Here is a 20029-nt window from a genome sequence, read left to right as displayed (position 1 = left end):
TTGCAGTTGCGCTGCAATCAAGAGCACAGTTGCAGTGCCCCCCCTGAAAGATCCCCATTGTGTGTCAGCTACACGAGTGCGCGCGCACGGCACGGCTTGTGCAGAGGGCGGCGCGCGTTTTCCTAAAACCTGAATGAAGCAAACCGGTTTGTGCATTGTTGCAGCAGCCGCGCAGCAACAACTTCCCGTCCCGCTACCAGGAAGGGTCGACACAAGCGTGGAAACGAACCAACACAGCGAAACGATCGCTGGACGCTGGATCACTAACACGACGATGTTCGACGGGAAAATCTCGGGGCAGCATGGCTTCCTTTGGTGGAGTAGAAGCGCGCAACGAAGGAAGGAATAAAATCAAGAAAAAAAAGCCAAACACCAGAGAACTTGATTTGTAGCACCTTCCACCTTCTTGTAGCGCCTTTGAAAAGGTAGCACGAGGACAACGAGTAAAGGACTATGGTGTGTGAGCGTGTGCGTTGCTAAGGGAAACAGCATAGCAATCAGAGATCGGTTTTACAGGCCCGCACATACATACAGGAGGAGGTGGAATAAAACGGTGAAAGTTAGAATATTTAAACATGTTAGAAGCCCCCATGTCCACCACATTACCAGGCCTCCCCCTCTAGAGCGTGTGTTGCGCTCATTTCCATATATGCATAGGCGAGGAGGCGTTGTTGATGCGGGCGTGTTCTTGTTTTGACCCTGGCACGCGGGCGTGTGTGTGTATCTACGACCACCGGGTTTTGTGAAGGTAATAAATAATATTTTTCTAGCTCTCCAACAGCACCCCGGAACGGTACAACCAGAACACAATAAGATCTTTGGCTCTCTCGCGCCGACTGGGAGTTATAAAACGGCGGTGACTTACTTTTACGACGGATTAGATCGCTTTTGGGGGGGACAGTTTTGTTTTGGAAAACGGCGTGTCCGCTCCCTTCCCACTGGAGTCATCGGTGTGTCATAATGTAGCATAAAAGCCTTCCGAAGATCAGAAGTAACACACAGTGGGGTAGCGAGTAGGAGAGAAGAATTATGTTTCATAACAAATCGTTTAGCGCTGGGAAGGAGGAAGAGGAAAGTGTTAATTTTTTCTCTCTCCCTTCCCTTAGAAACTCTTGGAGGACAGACAGCATGGCACACACACACAAAACGCACCCTAGGGTGGTGTAAATTGATTCGACTAAGCCTGAACGCCCTGAAAAGACTTATAAATACCCAATCCAATTGAAAAAGCTGCTTCTACAAGGTGGAATTGATACAAAGGTGAATATTTGAATAGATGTAAATATTTTTAATATTTTGAGCGTTTCTATTTATAATTAATTTTCCAATTTTCTTTTTCAGAATGGTTTGTAATAGCGTGCTGTAACCGATCTTTCGATAGAAAGAACGCTAAAAACGATTCTGTTTGATAATTGCTTCGAAAATGGCAATAATAACAATTTTGCACAACCGGATCGTTTCCCGGAAGAAAAAAAAACATTGGACCGAGAGGGAGAGACCGAGCTTCTCGAATATCTCGATTGAATTTTCACCCAAATGCAAAACACTTTCCCCCGGTTTTATATTTTGCATAATTCATAGCATAGCACACCACCGGCGCCACCAACCACCCCATATTTTGCATACATGCATGAGAACCGGTGCACCGGGCTTTCCTTCTTTTGTTGTTGCTACTGTTAGTCTTCAGACTTCCCCCTTCTTCTCGGTAGACGTATCAATTTTCCCTTTTGTTTTTTGTTTGCTTTTTGTTTCACGGCGGAAATTAGAAACATATTTACTTTCGCCTTTGTGTGCTGCTCTCTGTGCCGCACCATTGCAAAAAATAAGGCTGCAACTTGGCCACATTTTGGCCCTGCGAAGGAATATTGGGTGGGATGTGAGATAATTGCACACAACCAAAACATCGACCCAGCGGAACGAATTTATTCCAAACTCCCCAGAAGTGGAGTTTTCTTTTCACTCCAGCTTGGCGGCTTTCCAACAGCTCCAAAGAATGCAAAGTCCCGATGTGGAGATGGAAATTCGAAAGCGCGGCTGTACTTGTTGCAGCAGCACACACACACTGGTGGTGATCTACTATTGTAACTGGAAACAATCCCCCTTTTTTAGTGTCTCAACTGGGCCCCAGACGGTTAGGCCGCTCCGGCACAGGTTTGTAAATGCGTGACATCAACTGGAACGAATTCCAATTAGAATTCCTAACCCGTGTGTGGTGCTCGGTGGTGACTCGGTGGTGTGGATCACGGAATCGGTCGGTGCTAGAAATTCTGGTTTCTAGTAGCATATCTTCGGCATTGACGCCCGCACGCCACCCAGGAGAGTATTCGCCAAGAACGATTCAATAAACGCTCTTCTTCTCCCTCCCCAGCACAGACAGAGCAGACTGTGGTGTCATCGTTCGTCATGCATGGGGTGGGATGGTCCATGCATTGTGTAAAGGAAGCGTGGTATCATCGTCTCAATCCAATATGATTCAATTCATCAAGTTGCGATTGCTGGCCCCACTCCTCTTCACCTTCTCCGTCTCTTCTCTTCTCGTGTCTCGCGCGCAAGATCATCAGATCAAACAAATTCGCCAAACGCGCAGCAGCAAACCGTGGCGGTGTGTCCCACGCGCCAGTTGCATTCCTTCAACTCGTGGGCTGTGAATTGGAATTGGAATGTTACGATAAAAGAAATGGCACACTCACTCACTCACTCAAGGCGGCGGCGAAAAGGGACCGGTTGCGCACATTTCTAGTCCAGAGCGACCTTTACCACATCCGGACATACCGCACGCGCGCGTTTGTTGTTCATTTTAGCTACTTTTTTGGCGGTGAATGGGGTACGTGCCACCACACTCAGCAGCAACGGTTGTTTATCACAACAGTGAAGAGACAGTGCAGTGCAAAACATGCATGTAAGCAGAGAAGAACAAGCAGTACATGAATACATAGCATGAGCAAAAGTGTAAATAATGGTGTGTCATTAAGAAGGTGGCTAGCTGGCTGACCTCCTTCTTTTCTTCTGCTGACTGTTAATGAGTTCGCCTTTCTTTAAAAAAAAGATGTGAAAATTACACCCACATGCAATGCAACATTTCCTGATAGCGAAAGGGAACTAAGTTCCTAAGACTCTAAAATCAACGCTATCTCTCTCTTTCTCTCTCTACCACTGTACAGGAGACAGGAAATGCAGGTGCGCTTGAATGGTCGCCAATCAAAGGTGGCTTTGTTTTCACAGCGCTGTTGTCTGTTGTTAACTGTCCACTGACTACGAGACTTCTCTAACTAGACTAGACGGTGGAAAAAAGGCGCAAAATTAGCGACCATTTAAACACCCGTGGGATCAATAATTTCCACTTTTTTGCCTTTGTGAAGTGTGAACCCTTCAACCCCAGAGAAATGAGAGAAGAAGAAAAAACAGCCTCTATTAGACGCGATCATCGCTATTCTGTGGAGGTTTTCGCGTAACGCTTCCTTCTAGTAGGCGCTTGTACTCTTTCTCTCTCTTTCTCTCACACACGCCGGTTCTACATCAACCCAAAACAACACTACCATCTTCCACGAGCAACCGTGGCGTGTCCGTCGTTGTGCCGTTTTTCGTGCAACCGGATCACCGATAGAACCCAGCCACTACCACCAGCCGGGCGTATGCGGGGCAAGAAAGCAAAAGAGAGATTAACAATCCGTCAATTGTGTGTAATAGCCCACGGTCGTGGGTTCGGTAGGTTTGCCAAGTGTGGCCAACTGACTCGGACGTCGGCGGCGGCGCCGGGAAGTAAGTGTGGCGAAGATGGCAAAGGCCAAGAACGGAGCAACAACGAAAAAATATGGTAGAGAAATGAACATAGCCACACAAACACAGACACACGGGTTGATTCGTTTGGGTTTGGCATTATTCTTTTGGGCCATCCAACCATCCCATGCATGAGCTGATTTCGGTGAGAACCGGACAGCGCCGAAATCGATCTAATACACACACCAACAAGGAGAGAGAGAGAGAGAAAGAGAACGTCATTTTTATGCAACATGAACCTGATGTGACCTCAACACCAAAGCCACCTGTATTTTAAGGGCATCTGCTTTTTTTTTGTTTGGGGAAATGATTGGGTAAGATAAGCAAAACTTGACTCGCTGAGTGCGTGTGTGTGAGTGTGTCCATCCAGAGTGCAACAAATTGAACTTCCTGCTGCAGCACAGTGTCCCCCCGGTGCCGTTTGTTGCCAGGAAAAAGTCACCTTCGCTTTCTGAAACAAAGAAGGTCAAATGCGTCGTCGTCGTCGTCGTCGTCTTCCTCGCCCCGTGGCAATCAGTCAGTCATGGGAGAGTGGACCCACCCCGTGAAGGGAGGGTTAGGTTTAATGGCCAAATAAAATGTATTTCTAACCACCTTTGGCTACAACCAGCGATGGGTTTTGGCGTAGTAGTGCTTGTTCTTTCCGAGAGTAGTGCTACCGCGTTTTGGAGGCAAAAAGCGTGAGAAAAAGGAAGGTTCCTTTTTGGGGGAGGGGAGGCTATTTCGCTAATTACCATACATTGGAAATTAATTTAACGAAACGCGCAAACAGCGAATGAGTCATTGCCGGGTATGCTTTGATTTTGGGGCGGCAAAAAAACCTTTGAAAATGGTAATGAAATTGGGAGAGTGCCGAGCAGAGATAGGGACGTCTGCAGTCTGCAGATGATTCCATTCATTTTGGTAATGTTTGAGCAGTCTTTTAAGAATAAAATATCCAACAATCATTAGAATTGCTTAGAAAATTGCTTAGAAGATCCCAGCTTAAAGGCGAGAACTTGACTCTTATTGCATGATAAGATCATTCCATCACGGCTTAATTTAATCAAAACCATTCAGTAGCATTTAACATTACTTTATCTAAAGCAGCTGTGTGCACACTACACGGATTAATCATCAATCACAGCAGCGCCCTAGAAATATGCGCATCTAGCGAATGTTAGCTGCACCGTTCTCGAGATTGAATCTCGCGTGTTCGCCTCGTTAGATCGCTGTTAGATCGCGATCATGTATGTGTGTGATAGTGTAAGTCACATCGCAAAAAATCTTCTAAACACACGCAAACAAACGAACACATTCGCAACGTGTGCCCACGAGCATCAACCACGATCACGTTGCGGATGACTCACTTAATTGCTAAAAACATTTGCGCTCTCACTGACGGCGGGGACTTACCTGTCGGTAGGATGGCGTTGTTTTCGCGACGCCAGGTAATCTGTGGCACCGGGTACCCGGACGCGTAGCACTCCATCTGGGCGGGTTGGCCCTCGGACACGACCAGCGATTGGGTGGAGTTGTCGGAGATGATCGGTGGCCGGCGGACGTTCAGTGCCACCTCGGCGGAGATCTTGTTCGTAACGGACAGCACCACCTGACACTGGTAGATGCCGGCGTCCGTCTCCTGTATGTCCTTAATCTGCAGCGTGTACGACGTGGAGGACAGGTCGTAGCGGAGCGAGAAGCGCGAATCCTTCAGCACGAGCGAACTGCCCGTGGACAGGAAGACCGTGTCCGACCGATCGTTGCTGGTCTTCACCCAGTGGACGGAGTAGTCGCTGGCGTATAGGACCGAACATTCCAGCTCGACCGTACCGCCAATGTCCTTGATCTGCTCCTGCGTGATGTAGGAGATGGTAGGCGTTCGCTGGGCACTGGCAGTGCCGACTAGACCGCCGATGATGCCTACCAGCAAGACGACGCCCAGCCCAGCCATTGTCGACAGGTTGCTTCTTGGCTTTCGCATGCTTGGATGAGAGGTACGGTACGAAGTACGCGTGGGGAGCGCTTAAGTAATGATGGATTGCCTCTGCAAAGTACACACGGACGCGTAGACGCACCACACACGCACACACACGGGCACACAAGCGCGCGTACACACGAAATGGGGGCACCGACGAGAAGATGATCGTACCTGAGGGAGGAGAGCGACGCACGCAACGGCGAACGATCGAGGAAAGCAGGGAGGCACGAATATATTGAACACGTCACCTAGGGAGAGGTTCTTTAGTGGTTAAATGTAACACACACGCTCTTTAATTGATTGCACAATTCACGGGCACACGCACGGGACGACTAATTGAACTGCAAAATCCAACGCGTTGTGTGACAGCTTTCGAATCCACAGGAGAGAAAAAAAAAAAGGTTAAACCTTTGAACGCGCACCACACCCCAAACCGAACCGAAGACAAGACGGACGCAACGAGTTCTCGAGCGTGCTTACACAGTAACGGCGAACACAGGTATGCAGGCACTCTCGCTGCTGCTACGCTTCGCACACAGCGATCCCTCTCGTTTAGGTCTTTTGACTGTGCGCGATCGATCGCGCTCTCTCGCTCACTCTTTCTCGCGGCTCTAATGCACCGAAAGCTCTCTCGCGGCGTGTGAAGATTTCCAGTACAAACACTTCTCTACCAGCGGACACACACACACACCGGAGCGCACACACAACCGAACGCAGCAACTGGAACGCAATGAATGAAACGCGCCGCGAAACCGTGCTTGAGAAATCCACTTTTTGAATTCTGCGTACGCGCAACGGCCCTTCGCACGGAGCGTGTGCGAGGGAGAGGGAAGATGCGTGCATGAAGCGATGCGAGAGAGTGAGAACGCAAATGTGCGTGCATGAGATGGGATGAACGGAAAAACGAGAGAAAAAGAGAGAGAGAGAGCGAGAAGAAAAGGCCGGTTCGGAAGGAAGAAGAAGTGTTTGTGCTTGGTTGCTACGGTGATCGCGGGTGGAGCGATGATGGGTTTGGTTGTGTGCGGCTCAGGTGCGAATCAATTCCAGCCGAGCAGGGAAAGCAAATTGAATACACGTTTTCATCATTCAAGCAAACCGCTAACGAAATTGTTTTGGTTTTTATTTGAAATTTAGGGGTGCTTTTAAATTTTTAATGTTATTTGTTGGTAAAGAGCTCAAACAATTGAACTATTTCTTCTATTCCGGAACATTAAAATTGATTTTTGTTTGTTTGGAACAGCGAAGCCGCTTTCAAATCGGTTGCCGCCTAAGCGCGTAGTGTAACCACTAGCTAACATCACGTTCAACCCCCGATTGACGTTTCAAACGTAAACAAACACACACACTTGTTGGTGATGCACGAAATACGCAGTACGGCTTCCTTTCTTCTCCAAAATGCTTAATTGTTGTGCGTGGAAAGTACTCGTTTTACAGAAATCTCTCCATGAAATCAATCCATTTAGTGTATTCCGATAGGAGGGCGTTGTGTTGCTAGCTAAGCAAATGTAAATCATCCATCGAGCGAGTTGTCCAGTTGTCAATGTTCGCTTCTTTGTTGCGCTCTTCCCCCGGAACCGTTTTGTGATAGTGTGTGGTGGTTGGTTTTTGTTGTCTCTGGCCTGTGCCTGTTGCCCCTGCCCTTGCCACCGCTCGATAGATTAGTCATCAGTGATTGCAAAGCGACTGGCGCTAATTCACCGCATTAGTCAACCATTTTACTGTGCCCGAAAGCTGCTGTTTTAAACAACATACTTTCCCAAAAACATGTCGCCCGGTGTGCGTTTGATAGACGTCGACAGTAGCGATGAAGAGAATTTGTTGGAGGAAGGAGTGCGAAATCGGCGCAGCCCGCGAAACGTAAGGGAAAGCCAAGCTTCTCCGGCGATCCAGCCGCGCGATGAAGATAATTATTATCTATGGGTTGTTTTCTGTTCTGTTCCAGGAACCGACCGATTTCAACATTCCCGCCACCAACGACGATGATGATGATGTCGATCCTGCCTTCAACTTAAACCGACGAAGCAAAGAAGCTTCCCAGTACGAGGTAAGATAGCGCAAACACAGTGAAAATGGCTGACGCAAACATTGTTGTATCTGAAATGCATCGGCCGCATCCGTATTTGCACTGTTGCTGCTGCAGTATTAGCTCTACCGTGAACTGAACAACAGCAGTGTATGCGTTATCAAAATTAGTTACAATTAAGTGTGCTGCTCGGCCCGAGAATGTAGATTGCCGGGGAGCTATTGGGAAACGGATGATGATAAACCACACTCCTTTATTGTTGGACGTTTGACGAGCAGTCGGACGCCGGACGAGATAAGAAGACAATTCTCTGCCATACCGTAGTCAGCCGTACTGGGGGCAAGCAAGAATAGTTGTAGTTTTGTTGCTGACTGTTAATCACACGTTTGTGTATCATCGTGCGGTATGAAATGCGTGCGCTAACCAGGTGCCACAATGCAGCAGCAAAAGTGGACAGACACGACTGAGGTTGCTTTCGACCCGCGCGCAGGGGTACATATGAAACCACCCTTGTAGTAATGTTCTCCTTTCTTTCTCCTCTCCCCACCCCGCAGAGCTTGGACTATGATGTGTGCGAGAATGTGCTGTGGCGCCGCGATCAGACCAAGATCAAGCCAAAGTTTACCGTGCGGAAGGACTTTTCCCGCTGGGTCATTTCGCTGCAGATCGGTGTCTGCACCGCGCTGGTCGCCTGCTGTATCAACATCGTGATCGAGGAGGTTTCCCGGCTCAAGTACGGCTTCCTGAAGCGCCAGGTAGACGCGAATGTGCTGCACGGCGATCTGAGCATTCCCTACCTGTACTGGTCGCTGCTGAACCTGGTGCCGGTCGTGATCGGGGCCACGCTCGTCGCCTACGTCGAACCGGTCGCCGCCGGCAGTGGCATACCGCAGGTGAAATGCTACCTGAACGGGGTGAAGGTACCGCGGATCGTGCGCATCAAGACGCTCGCGGTGAAGGCGGTCGGCGTCGCTACCTCCGTCATTGGGGGGCTGGCCGGCGGCAAGGAAGGCCCGATGATACACAGTGGCGCCGTCATAGCGGCCGGCATATCGCAGGGCAAGAGCACCACCTTTCGGCGGGATTTGAAGATTCTGCAGCACTTCCGGGACGATCACGAAAAGCGCGACTTTGTGGTGGGCGGTGCGGCGGCCGGTGTAGCGGCCGCCTTCGGTGCCCCGATCGGGGGCATACTGTTCTCGCTCGAGGAGGCGGCCAGCTTCTGGAACCAGAGCCTCATCTGGCGCACGTTTTTTGCCTCCATCATCAGCTCGTTCACGCTGAACATTATCCTGTCGGCGTACCACGGGCTGAGCAGCTTCCGGTACCGGGGCCTGTTCAATTTGGGCGAGTTTGCGCCGCTCCCGTTCGAGTACTACGAGCTACCGATCTTTATGCTGATGGGTGTGATCGGTGGGTGTACCGGGGCGTTGTGGAATGCGCTCAACAGCCGGCTGAACATGTTCCGTGCGCACGCCATCCGGCAGCGGTGGGCTAAGGTGCTGGAGGCGGCGTTCGTCGCCGTGCTGGGCGCAACGTTTGCGTGCCTGATGGCGTACACGATCAACGACTGCCGGCCGCTGGGTAACGATCCAACCGAGCAACCGGTGCAGCTGTTCTGCCAGGACAATGAGTACAATGCGGCGGCGGCACTGTGGTTCCAAACGCCCGAAGCAACGGTCAAGGCCCTGTTTCACGATCCACCCGGTTCGCACAAGATCCTTACGCTGGCCACGTTTGTGCTCATCTACTATCCGCTGTCGTGCGTCACGTACGGGCTGAGTGTCTCGTTGGGTATCTTCATCCCAACGCTGCTCATCGGAGCTGCCTGGGGTCGGCTGATCGCTTCCTTCACCGTGCTCGCTTTTCCCACCTCGATTGTAAGTGTGATTCGAGGAGATAACGATGTAAACGTTTGTTGTTAATAAGCTTTCATTTTTTACAGGCTTTTGTATCACCGGGTAAATACGCACTGATCGGAGCGGCCGCTCAGCTCGGTGGCGTTGTTCGAATGACGCTAAGCTTGAGCGTCATCTTGCTGGAAACGACCGGCAACATTGGCTTCATCCTGCCGATCATACTGACGCTAATGACGGCCAAATGGAGCGGAGATTACTTTAACGAGGGCATCTACGATACGCAGATCCGTACGTCGCGCGTGCCCATGCTGCCGTGGCACGTCGAACCGGAGTACCAGAATCTCTCGGCCCGCCACATCATGGCGCGGCCGGTGGTGTGCGTACGGACGGAGGAAAAGGTTCAGTATCTGCTGGATATATTGAAAAACACAACCCACAATGGTTTCCCCGTCGTCGAGGATGGTGATGATGTAAGTTCGTTTTATAGCGAAACGTTAACTTAACCCTGAGCAAGCTTGTTTTAATTACGTTTTACAGGGCTCACGCGTGAATGGACGACTGATTGGGTTGATATTGCGCTCCCAGCTCGTTGTGATACTGAAGCGCAGCTTCTACGTCGAATCGAGCCGCTTCTGGGAGTCGACTGTCAGCATTGAAGCGTTCCGCGACGAGTACCCGCGCTACCCAGCCGTTGAGGTAATTAGGAACATTGGATTAGGTCCCTTTTTGTATGGAGGTTTGCTGTTAACTAAAATGTCCCCTTTTTCTGTAGGATCTACACGTGAACGAATACAAGCGGAGTGGCAGTTTCTCTGTCAACATGAACATGTTCATGAACCCTTCGCCGTACAGCGTGGAGGAGGGCACATCGGTACCACGGATCTTTCAGCTGTTCCGTGCCCTCGGATTGCGCCATCTCGTCGTGGTGTCGTCGGAAAACCGTGTGCGGGGCATTATTACGCGCAAGGATTTCCTTAAACACCATTAAGTTCTCTCTCTCTCTTTCTCTCTTTATCACGCTGCGAAAGCGGCCATGCCAAATGTGAATGCAAAACGTGTTATTTCTTTCGCTTTCGTTTTTTTATTAATTAAGTGCCCATTATATTAGGGTGTAGTTTTACCTTTTTCGACACATTTGTGTGTATTTGTTGTGTGCTTGTGTTGTGGCTGAGAAGATATTAAAAAACAACAACACACACACACACACTCAAGTGTAGATATTGTTCGCGTAAGCATTAGGGTATCGATTAGGCAATGTGCGATTCTCGATAGTGTTTGGGTATGAAAGATAAAGAACATTGAATTAGGTGTGAGTGCCTTTCGTGAATGAAAAGAAGCTTAACTGAGGAAAGAAGCACTCCGAGCACTGATATGTAAGGAAATTGAGCGAGCTTTTCTGAAAAGCTGTGTGTAGTGTATAAAAGTTACATTTTGTCATTCATACAAAATCTTACATTCGAATAATTCGAAATAATCTAAACGAAAAGTGCAGCGTTTCTTTACTTCCTATTGAAAGTATCCGGCCGTTGGCAAGATGCGTGAACGCAACCGAAACCACAGCAGTTCGGCAATCAGCACCGCTACCGTAAGCAGGTAACCCCAGCCCAGCGTCACCAGTGCGGGCCAAACGTCCACGATCGACACCGGTATGAAGCTGCTGCCCCCAACGCACCGTGGTTTCTTCGTGTAAAGCAGCGTATGCTCCCGGCCCTGTATTCCGAACTCGCGCAATTTAAACAAATTTATACGTACCGGCTCGCGGAAGGAGCTGTTCTTCTGTATCGCGTAGTACGGTTCGATCACCTTCAAATATTCTACCTCCTGCAGGCCACACTTTTCCTCCTCCTGAAACGTTTCGCTGATCAGCTTGTAGCAAACGCCCCGTTCGACGTGAAACGCGTAGTGGCCCTGTCGGATCAGCTCAACGCCCTGTGCGAGGGGGAGAAAGTTTTCCGTCCCATCTTTGTTTCGCATTTTGCGCTCGTAAAGTGCCTTCCGGCTTGGTTCCGTTTCCGTCTGTGTGGATTGCATATGGGAGAACGATAATTATATCATAATAGCTACTCGTGAAACTTAACAGCAAACATACCCGAAAGTAGTACTGATTGTAAACGGTATCCTCAGCGCCGGTTTTTAATCTCGACGCCAGCAAATCTTCCAGCGTTTGTATCTTGGTGGAAGGTGCCTGTATGAGGGCGACAATGTTTGCCGAATAGCTGGCATAAAGGAACATCAGCACCACCAGGCACAGCAGTATCAGGCATCTCGAGGGTGCCGTTTGCGGTTCGATAAACGACCCCTGCTGGCAGGTGGTACCGAACACATTGAGCAGCGTATCGGATAACCCTGTAACGGCGGCGGGGCTGTTGCTTCCAATTGCACTTCCTCTTCCTTCTCCATCTCCTGCAGTGTAACGCTGCTCGGTGCGTAACATCACCAGCAGCAGTACGCCGGACAGCACGATGAAGCTGACCGTACAGTACCAAACGTACTGATCGAACGGCAGCACAAACACGTTGCTGGTGAAGGAAAGCTTCGGGGCACGAAATATAAAGCTGGCCCGCGTCGAAGCGGTCATCGCAAGGAAATCGACCGACTTGATACGGTCCTGGGTGAAAAACATGGACGTACCGCCCAGATCGGCCAGATCGCGCTGCAGCTCACCGATCATGCCGTTGTAGCGATCCGTTTCCCGATCCCGATAGCCCCACGTGTCTACGATGCTGAACTTGACCGTTGCGTTGAGTGCATGGGCGACCGACTTTGTGAGGAGATAGTTCACACGTGATAATGTATCGATGTGTTTATCACTGGAAAGGGAACAGAAGACAAAATTAATATTAAACCTCATTGCAAGCCGCCTCTGACACACACACACACTTACTGAAGATCATCCAAATGGTTCAGCGTTTCATTGTGCAGTATGACGAGAGAAGCGCGCAGCTGAAATTTGTGGAAATTTTGCCTCCTTATCGACGTCACCGGTGGTCGTACTTTAGAATCAACCACCACCCGTACTCCCAGTGCTGCATTCCAAGTGCCAAACGTTTCGTAGATCGGCACCGAAGAGCTCGCCGACCTCGCCGCCAGACGATACTGTTGCCTAACCAGATGCTGACCGGTGCTCGTTTCCGTGCAAAAGTAAAACAGTTCATTGCTGACCAGCAACGGTAGCCGATCGAGCACCGAATACTCGCTACAATTGCTCCAACCCCGCACAGATCCTCCCGGATGCTCAATGCTGCTTCGGAACACGATCCACCGTACGCGGTAGTAAAGCAGCTGCCGTGCACTTTCGAGCAATTGATCCGTGCCGGGGCAGGATAGATCGAGTACGATCACGATTTGATGCTGATTAGGATCGTGCCAGGGAAGATGGCGCTGATCGATTGGAGCGAAGCGAACGGAAGCGGTTCCCCGGTGCGAGGTGGCAGTTGATTCTCGTACGCTTTGCCAAAGCGCATACCGAACGGAGGGTGACCAGCAGGTCAGCACGAGCAGCTGGTGGGCCCGGTCCAGATGTACTAATAGATCTCTTACGGCGGCAATTCGTTGATCAGTTTGCGTTTGAGGGGACAACGGGTTAACAGCAGTTGCTTGAGGAGTACCATTGCTAACGGTTAGCACCTTCAGCACTATTAAACTTTGTACAAGAAGTTGAAGATATGGAAATTTGTCCATTGGAGTAATTGTAAGATCCTTCAACGACTTTGCACCACTAACGTTGCCTAATGCTTTGGATGGTGCCTTTTATACAATATCCCAAAGAGAATCCTCCTTCATGAAGCTCTTCATCGTTTGAAGACCGAAGAAAGATATAATTTGGAAAATGGGTAGTTTCTCACCGATTGGCGTGAGAAAGAAAGCAAATGGTGGCGCGTCTGTTTACTCAAAGCTGCTTTACTTATTAAATACGAAGGCAAAACATCGATACCTTTGTGTAATAAGCATTCAAATCTTCGTCAATTACTTATTCATATTATTTGGGAACCAACGAGAAGAACCTTAGAACGGGTGGAAAATGCACTTCCCATACATCACTCAAAATTGCGCATCCCCAAATACTGTTGGCGTGTAGGTCAAGTACTGCACTATGCACAACAAAAAGGTGCATCGGTTCTGAACGATGTGCATGAACTATCATCCATCATCCGTAACCGATGACCTAAAGAGACAGCGGGTTTAGTATGAGTAGGAGAAAGACCTTCGTTGGTTGCGGGGTTCCCACCCGGGCCTGACTCATTGCGCAAACATGCAATCATGTGGCGAGGTCCAAGCACTAATCATACACAGCAAGCAGGCTGAGTAGTGCCACTATACCCGCCCTGTTTTTCCTCACCTTTACACGCGTTTGGAAATGGAAATGGAATTGTTCCTACACTGGAATGTCTTCTTTTTTTGACATTCTCAGTAAAGGACATGATTTATCGGAAGAGCCCAAAAACCGCAGCCCAAGCACGTCTAGTAGGCAGCGCTTCTTAATAGCAGTTCTATTGCAACGTCTTCCTCCTCCCCCCTCCGCGGAAAACGAACGTAGTTGGCATAGGGCGTAGTAGTACGCAATGCGTCTTGTGCCTCACGCATCACCGCCGTTTTGATTGTTCTCTGCGCCCTGTCTGTCTTATGCCGGGAGCCCGATAATTACCCGTGAGCATTTCCAGCCACTTCCCCCATGTGCGCGAAACGACCTTTCTACTAGCTGCTAATGCACGTTGCAAGCGGTGTGATGCACCTTCCGCACGACGGTGCTTGTGTGGTGTGGCTTCTCCCATCACGATGCGTTCTAATCACAATAAATCTTACCTCCAACGGGCCAGCAACGATTAGTTGTAGTTTGGTAGCGTTTGAGAGTGTACCTTTCCGCGAAGTAGTTCCGACGACGACGGTTCTGTGTGTGTGTGTGCGTTTTCATCTCCATCGTTGGCAAGCAAGTAATCCGGACGACAACCATGCGAAGGTGTCCTGCCGTAGTTGGAACACTCTGTCTGGTGGTTGGACTCTGTGGTTTGAGTTCGGTTACTGGCCAGTCGGCGATCGTTGGACGGCTTACGGATGATGTGGAGTTTATCGATCCAACTGTTGGGCTGGGACCGGGCGGTACCGCCAGTGGCATCCCGCTAGGACCTGGCGGTTTCCGTGGTTTCGAAATCCTTCCCAGAGTAAGTTGCTCCAAGTAGGCTGTAGTGTGTTCGTTTGGATTTACGTTCTACAAAGAGATGTGATGTGAAATCAGTAACTAAGTTAATCGGAATGAGCTCAAAGACACGTGATGTAGTATGAATTAAGGATCACCAAGTGATGAACAATTGGAATAATGGAGAATCTATTTAAAATCACAGGGCCAGTGGTTATCTTGTGACATAAGATTCCAACCAAAACACTTTATAGCAACTTTCGAGTTTAAATACTTGCAACAAAGTAAAACTAATGCTATAACTGCTCTTAATTGTTGTCTTCTGGTATTGACGTGATATGGCGTTGTCTTTTCCAAAAAAAAAAAACTCTCAATTGAGAAGCATTTGATTAAAATCGTTACTATCTATTCAAAGGTACCACACACTGACGTTGAACGAATTTTGAACGCAAAAACTCGTGTTAACATCGTGTAACTTAAACTGCGCACAACGTATGTATGGTGTGGTACTCATTGTTGCAACGCCTACTTGCTTGTGTTGCACGTTCTCGCCTAGAATTAATTATTCCATCACGGGAGATGTTCGGTGAGCAATTCCATATCAGCGTGTGTAAATCATCGTGAAGACGTAATGTGCGCACCCACCCTGTAAGCAGTGCGTGCATCTAACGCACAAATTGCGTGAGAATGCATTTTCCCAAACGAAGATGACGGCCACCGTATGCAAATACGAGTGAATCGAACGAATCGGCTCGCTGCGTTGTAGTTAACCTTTTTTCTCAACTTTCCTTTTCTTCCCTTTGTTTCCGTTTTGTTTTTCCTTCCCATCACCGCCACCACCACCAGCCGGAACCTTCGTGGAAGGTGGGCGCAACACTGGTAGCGGACAATCCGGAGCAGCAGATCATGGGAACGATTTCCTTCCGCCAGTGGGCACCGGGTCACGTGCAGACGGCGATCAATGTTACGGGGCTGCCGGTGGGGAAGCACGCCGTCCATGTGCACGCGTTCGGCGATATGCGCGAGGGATGCAAATCGACCGGACCGCACTTTCGCAGCAGCATTGTAAGGCATATCACAGTCCCCTTCCTCAAGGGAATGACGGTGGAAGTGAATTATAATGTTTGCGTGATTGAATTATTCCGTCCTTCCCTACAGATCGGTAACATCGAGGTAAAGGAGGACGGCAACGCGATGATCGACTTCCACAGCCCGTACATCAATCTGTTCGGGTTTGCGGGCATCGTCGGGCGCTCGATCGTGATACACGAGAAACCGTCCGAGGTCTACCGGTTTCCGGACCTGTCCATTAACAACCCGATCTCCTTCCAGGGCGAGGAGGACACGGTCGGTGCGCGGATTGCCTGCGGGCTCATCACGATTCTCGATAATGTTGCTCCCTAGGAGGAGTTAACCTATCCACAATAAAAAAAAATCGACGATGATGATTGTGATAACATGTAAACCTTGTAACAGTTTTTCATTTTACAATTCGCTGAACTTGGTGCAGGACTATAAACATCAACAGCAAAGAGTGATCTCTATTGCGATTCACGCGCACCGCACAAAATACGCAAAATGATCGGCATAAGATCCTCAACACGGACGGTTGGGTTTAGAATAAGGTTCATGTCTGTCGCTATTCGCTGCAGTAGGGTGAGCTTGGCGAACAACGACACCGCTGGCACGTACGAATCGGTAGGTTTAATAAATAGCAGCGGCATCCAGCTGCGTATCGAGTCGTACACGTTTTTCTTCCTCTTAAGATGTGGTCCCAGTACCGCCTCATATTGGAAGAGAGTGGTTATATCAATGCGGTTCGGTAGTGGAGCGGCCGGAAGCGCCGGTTCAGTTTGCCTATCATCATTGCCCGAACTGTGGTGTTCTGTGTTCTGCAAGAAAGGGAAACGGACTTGTTACACAGACATGCTTTGAGAAAGTAAACAAGCGGGTTTTTTAAACCTGCCGCGCTGCATACGTACAGGAGAAGCCGCCGTTCCGTTAAATATTACCGTTCTAACTGAGTTTGTATCACTTTCAATACTTGATGCCGTGCTGGATCGCGGTTTTGGAAGCTAAATTATACAGTTTTGTAAAAAATGAAACATTTAATGAGGGTTAATGATGGATTCTTTCTCGTAATGGCACAAATAGGGAAAGAGTAACTTACATTTTTTTCCTGTTGCTCTTCCCCCGCGGATTCAATATCTGTTGAATCCAACACACACTGAAAGACAGTATATGTACAAATTCAAATTGAAATATAGAAGCCACCATAACTGTATACTTACATCTGATATGCGATGCGAACTATCCGCTTGTTCTTTAGACGGGGATACATTGCCATCGCTAGGATGTGTCGAGGGCGGAGGAACATTCGCACCATTCGGGACAGGTTCATCCACGTTGCCATTGACAACTGGTTCGTGAGATTCAGTCCGCATCTATTGTTGATTTAAAAAAAGTCTTTCTAAATCGTTTGAATCACTTAATTCGATGTACAAATGAAAAGCAACTTACATCTTCATCTTCTTCTTCACTGTCTGTTGAATCAAACACACACTGAAAAGAGGGAAAATAAGGTCAGTCATACTCGAATAATGTGAAAACACTTCTGCTTACATCTGGCATCCGAACGAAACTCTCCTGTAGTTCTTCAGACGAGGATACACTGCCATCGCTTGGGTGTGTCGATGGCGGAGGGACATCGGAATCAATCGGGACGGATTTATCTACGTTGCCATTGGCAACTGGTTCGTGAGATTCATTCCGCATCTATTGTTGATTTAAAAATAATCTTTCCTAAATTGCTTGAACAATGTTATACAAAATGAACAAATGAAAAGCCACTTACATCTTCATCTTCTTGTTCACTGTCAGTTGAATCGAACACACACTGAAATGAAGTAAATTTAAGATCAGACAAACTGGAATGAAGTTCAATTAGTGCGGCTTACATCTGGCATAGGACAGAAACTCTCCTGTAGTTCTTCAGACGAGGATACATCGCCATCGCTAGGATGTGTCGATGGCAGAGGGACATTCGCATCAATTGGTACAGATTTATCCGCGTTGCCATGGAGAACTGGTTCGTGGGATTTATTCCGCATCTATTTTTGATTAAAAAATGCTTTCCTAAATCGTTTGAACAATTTTAAACAAGATTTACAAATGAAATGCAACTTACATCTTCATCTTCGTCTTCACTGTCCGTTGAATCGAACACACACTGAAAGAAAGGAAAAATAAGGTCAGACAAACTGGAGTGAAGTTCAAATACTGCTACTTACATCTGGCATAGGATAGAAAGTCTCCTGTGGTTCTTCAGACGTGGATACGCTGCTATCGCTAGGATGTGTCGATGGTGGAGGGACATTCGCATCAATTGGTTTATCCACGTTACCATTGCCCTGAACCGATTCGGGAGAATCATTCATCTGAAATCGAACAAAATACATTGAATATTCTATAATCCACAGCGTCCAATTACATTACATTTCCATGTATATCCAACATCTGCAGCACCAGTGTATCACAGTCCAACGACTCAAAGCTCAACAGTTGGCGAGGTGAAAACGGTGCAGGAGGAGCTGGTGAAGTACATTCCTAAAACAAAGCAAACAAGAAAGTGAAGTAACATCCCAAACCCAACCACACACCACCAATGCTAACCTCTATCCGTACCGGAACATTGTCCAGCAGTATCACCGATGACGAGCAAGATTCCTGCGACGATTGTTGTGTGACAGCTACGGGTGCTTTTCGTACCGTCCTATTCATATAAGCAGGAAACTTTGAAAACCATAAATCACCGCACATTGCCATCTTTAGCCGGTGTCTTGACTTGGTCGGTTTGAGCAGAAACTTTTGCCAACGTTCCGACAGCTCATACGCGGGATCTTGCACGTTTATGCATATCTGCATGCTGGACGTGTGGTAGCGCTTGAACACTTTCACCACATCCGCGTCGAATCGTGGATCGATTTCGTACTTGATGATTAGCTTGTTGCGCGCTATAATGGCGGGATCCTGGAGGACCAACGCGGAGACCTGATACTGCACGCGCAATTTGTACACTCGGTCGAGAAACGGGTACTGGAGCCGATCGATCATTCGCTGATCATCAGTGTATTCTTTCAGATGGCTTACAATTCGTTGTTTATAATGCATGCGTACTGTTCTCCAGGGATAGTTTTCGCCCGTTTCAAACTGTAAAGCAACGAGACAAATTAGTTAGCAGGTGAAACGGTCGCTCATGGCAAACTATGTGTAGGGCCGTGTACCATAATTTCTTCGGCAATGTTTTCCCATCGTTCTTGCTCGCTGCAAGGATCGTCGATGTGTTCCACCAGCTTCAGCACCAGGAGTTGATTGTGCTCTGCAGAAAATGTCTTCTTTCCAGCATTTTGTCTAAAGCGGACAAGTAAATTTTAACCGAAATTCATCCACTTGCACGATAGAACTCACCTTTCGCGGGTCATTTCGTTTTAAACGTTGGACGCCGGCTTGGATCAGCTGGCTGTGCATCCCATAGGAACTGACAAGTCAAAGCAAGAAGCCCAAATGACAATCGGACTAGTGATGTGCTCTTTAGAGTGCACCCACGACTCCGATTCCGACTCCGGCTATTGTGAGTCCGATTCCGAATCCGGCAAAATTTGAAAATAAAAAATAATGAAATATGCATGTAAATGCAAACGACTCCGAATGACTTGGACGATTCCGGGCAATTCCGCACGATTCCGAACGACTCCGGATAATGCTGGTGGACCTACCCAAAGTTCATATAGGATACAGGTTGATGCATGCCTAGGGAATTGACAAATAAAAGTAGAAGAAGGCTCGGTTTGACAATTGCCTCGTCCAGTTCTTTTGTTTACATTTTGTATCGGATGCTGCATCACACCCAAGTGCCACAAATCCACTAAACGACCACTAAACGGGATCTAAACGACTCAATCTCTCAACAGAAAAGGAATCTAAAAAGACCTCGCTTAGCAGATGCTAAGCGACTGATGCATTCTAAAAATAGAAAAAAAGCTGGTGGCGCCATCTGTTGATGGGAGGATTTATCCGTACCGGAACATTGTCCAGCAATTCGTTATTGTTTTCATTTCATTTGAAATAACGATCAAAATTGTTCATCCAATGTTTAAATATTTTCTTTCTCACTTACAACATCAATATGTTTTTTGCTTTGTTTTCGTATGTTTTTATTTCCACAGTATTACGATGTTATACTCCCATTCGTCCTACATATATTCTTCATGTTGTTG

The 20029-nt window shown here is 48.2% G+C and overlaps 5 protein-coding genes across 11 annotated transcripts in view; 2 read left to right on the top strand and 3 right to left on the bottom strand.

The window, feature by feature from the left end:
• Positions 1-6476, bottom strand: part of LOC120953892 (lachesin) — a 33285-nt gene extending 26809 nt beyond the window's left edge. The window contains exon 1 of the mRNA XM_040374300.2: positions 5173-6476. Coding sequence (XP_040230234.2) covers positions 5173-5740 — 568 coding nt within the window. The 5' untranslated portion in view covers positions 5741-6476. The remainder of the gene's footprint in view (positions 1-5172) is intronic.
• Positions 6477-7050: 574 nt separating this feature from the next.
• LOC120953885 (H(+)/Cl(-) exchange transporter 7) lies at positions 7051-11084 on the top strand. 2 transcript variants are annotated; one of them, XM_040374279.2, is made up of 6 exons: positions 7051-7594; positions 7680-7781; positions 8315-9640; positions 9706-10089; positions 10157-10315; positions 10392-11084. In XM_040374279.2, exons 1-6 carry the CDS (start codon positions 7502-7504, stop codon positions 10605-10607), a joined length of 2280 nt encoding a protein of 759 aa, XP_040230213.2. In that variant the 5' UTR covers positions 7051-7501; the 3' UTR covers positions 10608-11084. The 2 variants fall into 2 exon arrangements, with proteins under 2 accessions (XP_040230213.2, XP_040230214.1); XM_040374280.2 differs by lacking the exons at positions 7051-7594; positions 7680-7781 and adding an exon at positions 7914-8228.
• Positions 11085-11114: 30 nt separating this feature from the next.
• Positions 11115-13368, bottom strand: LOC120953889 (uncharacterized). Its single transcript, XM_040374294.2, has 3 exons — positions 12504-13368; positions 11709-12429; positions 11115-11635 (listed from the first exon to the last, which is right to left on the bottom strand). Exons 1-3 carry the CDS (start codon positions 13298-13300, stop codon positions 11126-11128), a joined length of 2028 nt encoding a protein of 675 aa, XP_040230228.2. The 5' UTR covers positions 13301-13368; the 3' UTR covers positions 11115-11125.
• A 1041-nt stretch (positions 13369-14409) lies between these two features.
• Positions 14410-16218, top strand: LOC120953894 (superoxide dismutase [Cu-Zn]). 2 transcript variants are annotated; one of them, XM_040374303.2, is made up of 3 exons: positions 14410-14778; positions 15600-15818; positions 15912-16218. In XM_040374303.2, exons 1-3 carry the CDS (start codon positions 14569-14571, stop codon positions 16155-16157), a joined length of 675 nt encoding a protein of 224 aa, XP_040230237.2. In that variant the 5' UTR covers positions 14410-14568; the 3' UTR covers positions 16158-16218. The 2 variants fall into 2 exon arrangements, with proteins under 2 accessions (XP_040230237.2, XP_040230238.1); XM_040374304.2 differs by lacking the exon at positions 14410-14778 and adding an exon at positions 15281-15472.
• LOC120953888 (uncharacterized) lies at positions 16202-19379 on the bottom strand. 5 transcript variants are annotated; one of them, XM_040374290.2, is made up of 14 exons: positions 19221-19372; positions 19037-19163; positions 18426-18962; positions 18249-18359; positions 18044-18190; positions 17941-17982; positions 17711-17863; positions 17608-17649; positions 17376-17528; positions 17274-17315; positions 17045-17197; positions 16924-16980; positions 16736-16828; positions 16202-16645 (listed from the first exon to the last, which is right to left on the bottom strand). In XM_040374290.2, exons 1-14 carry the CDS (start codon positions 19232-19234, stop codon positions 16295-16297), a joined length of 2022 nt encoding a protein of 673 aa, XP_040230224.2. In that variant the 5' UTR covers positions 19235-19372; the 3' UTR covers positions 16202-16294. The 5 variants fall into 5 exon arrangements, with proteins under 5 accessions (XP_040230224.2, XP_040230225.2, XP_049462010.1 ...); XM_040374291.2 differs by lacking the exons at positions 17608-17649; positions 17711-17863 and having other exon boundaries at positions 19221-19379; XM_049606053.1 differs by lacking the exons at positions 17711-17863; positions 17941-17982 and having other exon boundaries at positions 19221-19378.
• Between the last annotated feature and the right edge of the window lie 650 nt (positions 19380-20029).

The sequence above is a fragment of the Anopheles coluzzii genome, chromosome 2 (assembly GCF_943734685.1).
Source record: "Anopheles coluzzii chromosome 2, AcolN3, whole genome shotgun sequence".
Taxonomy (NCBI): Eukaryota; Metazoa; Arthropoda; class Insecta; order Diptera; family Culicidae; genus Anopheles; species Anopheles coluzzii.
This window is presented reverse-complemented; position numbering and strand designations above follow the sequence as displayed.

Excerpts from the sequence above, each read along its gene's own strand:
- LOC120953888 (XM_040374290.2), bottom strand. Across the intron at positions 16,981-17,044 it reads GTTCGCATCGCATATCAGAT|TGTGTGTTGGATTCAACAGA; the intron begins GTAAGTATACAG and ends ACTGTCTTTCAG. Across the intron at positions 16,829-16,923 it reads AAGAGCAACAGGAAAAAAAT|CTTCCAAAACCGCGATCCAG; the intron begins GTAAGTTACTCT and ends TGTATAATTTAG.
- LOC120953889 (XM_040374294.2), bottom strand. The coding sequence starts at position 13,300 with ATGGACAAATTTCCATATCTTCAACTTCTTGTACAAAGTTTAATAGTG. Across the intron at positions 12,430-12,503 it reads AACCATTTGGATGATCTTCA|TGATAAACACATCGATACAT; the intron begins GTAAGTGTGTGT and ends TTCCCTTTCCAG. Across the intron at positions 11,636-11,708 it reads ACAATCAGTACTACTTTCGG|ACGGAAACGGAACCAAGCCG; the intron begins GTATGTTTGCTG and ends CAATCCACACAG.
- LOC120953894 (XM_040374303.2), top strand. The coding sequence starts at position 14,569 with ATGCGAAGGTGTCCTGCCGTAGTTGGAACACTCTGTCTGGTGGTTGGA. Across the intron at positions 14,779-15,599 it reads GTTTCGAAATCCTTCCCAGA|CCGGAACCTTCGTGGAAGGT; the intron begins GTAAGTTGCTCC and ends CACCACCACCAG. Across the intron at positions 15,819-15,911 it reads CGCACTTTCGCAGCAGCATT|ATCGGTAACATCGAGGTAAA; the intron begins GTAAGGCATATC and ends CCTTCCCTACAG.
- LOC120953885 (XM_040374279.2), top strand. The coding sequence starts at position 7,502 with ATGTCGCCCGGTGTGCGTTTGATAGACGTCGACAGTAGCGATGAAGAG. Across the intron at positions 9,641-9,705 it reads TCGCTTTTCCCACCTCGATT|GCTTTTGTATCACCGGGTAA; the intron begins GTAAGTGTGATT and ends CATTTTTTACAG. Across the intron at positions 10,316-10,391 it reads CGCGCTACCCAGCCGTTGAG|GATCTACACGTGAACGAATA; the intron begins GTAATTAGGAAC and ends CTTTTTCTGTAG.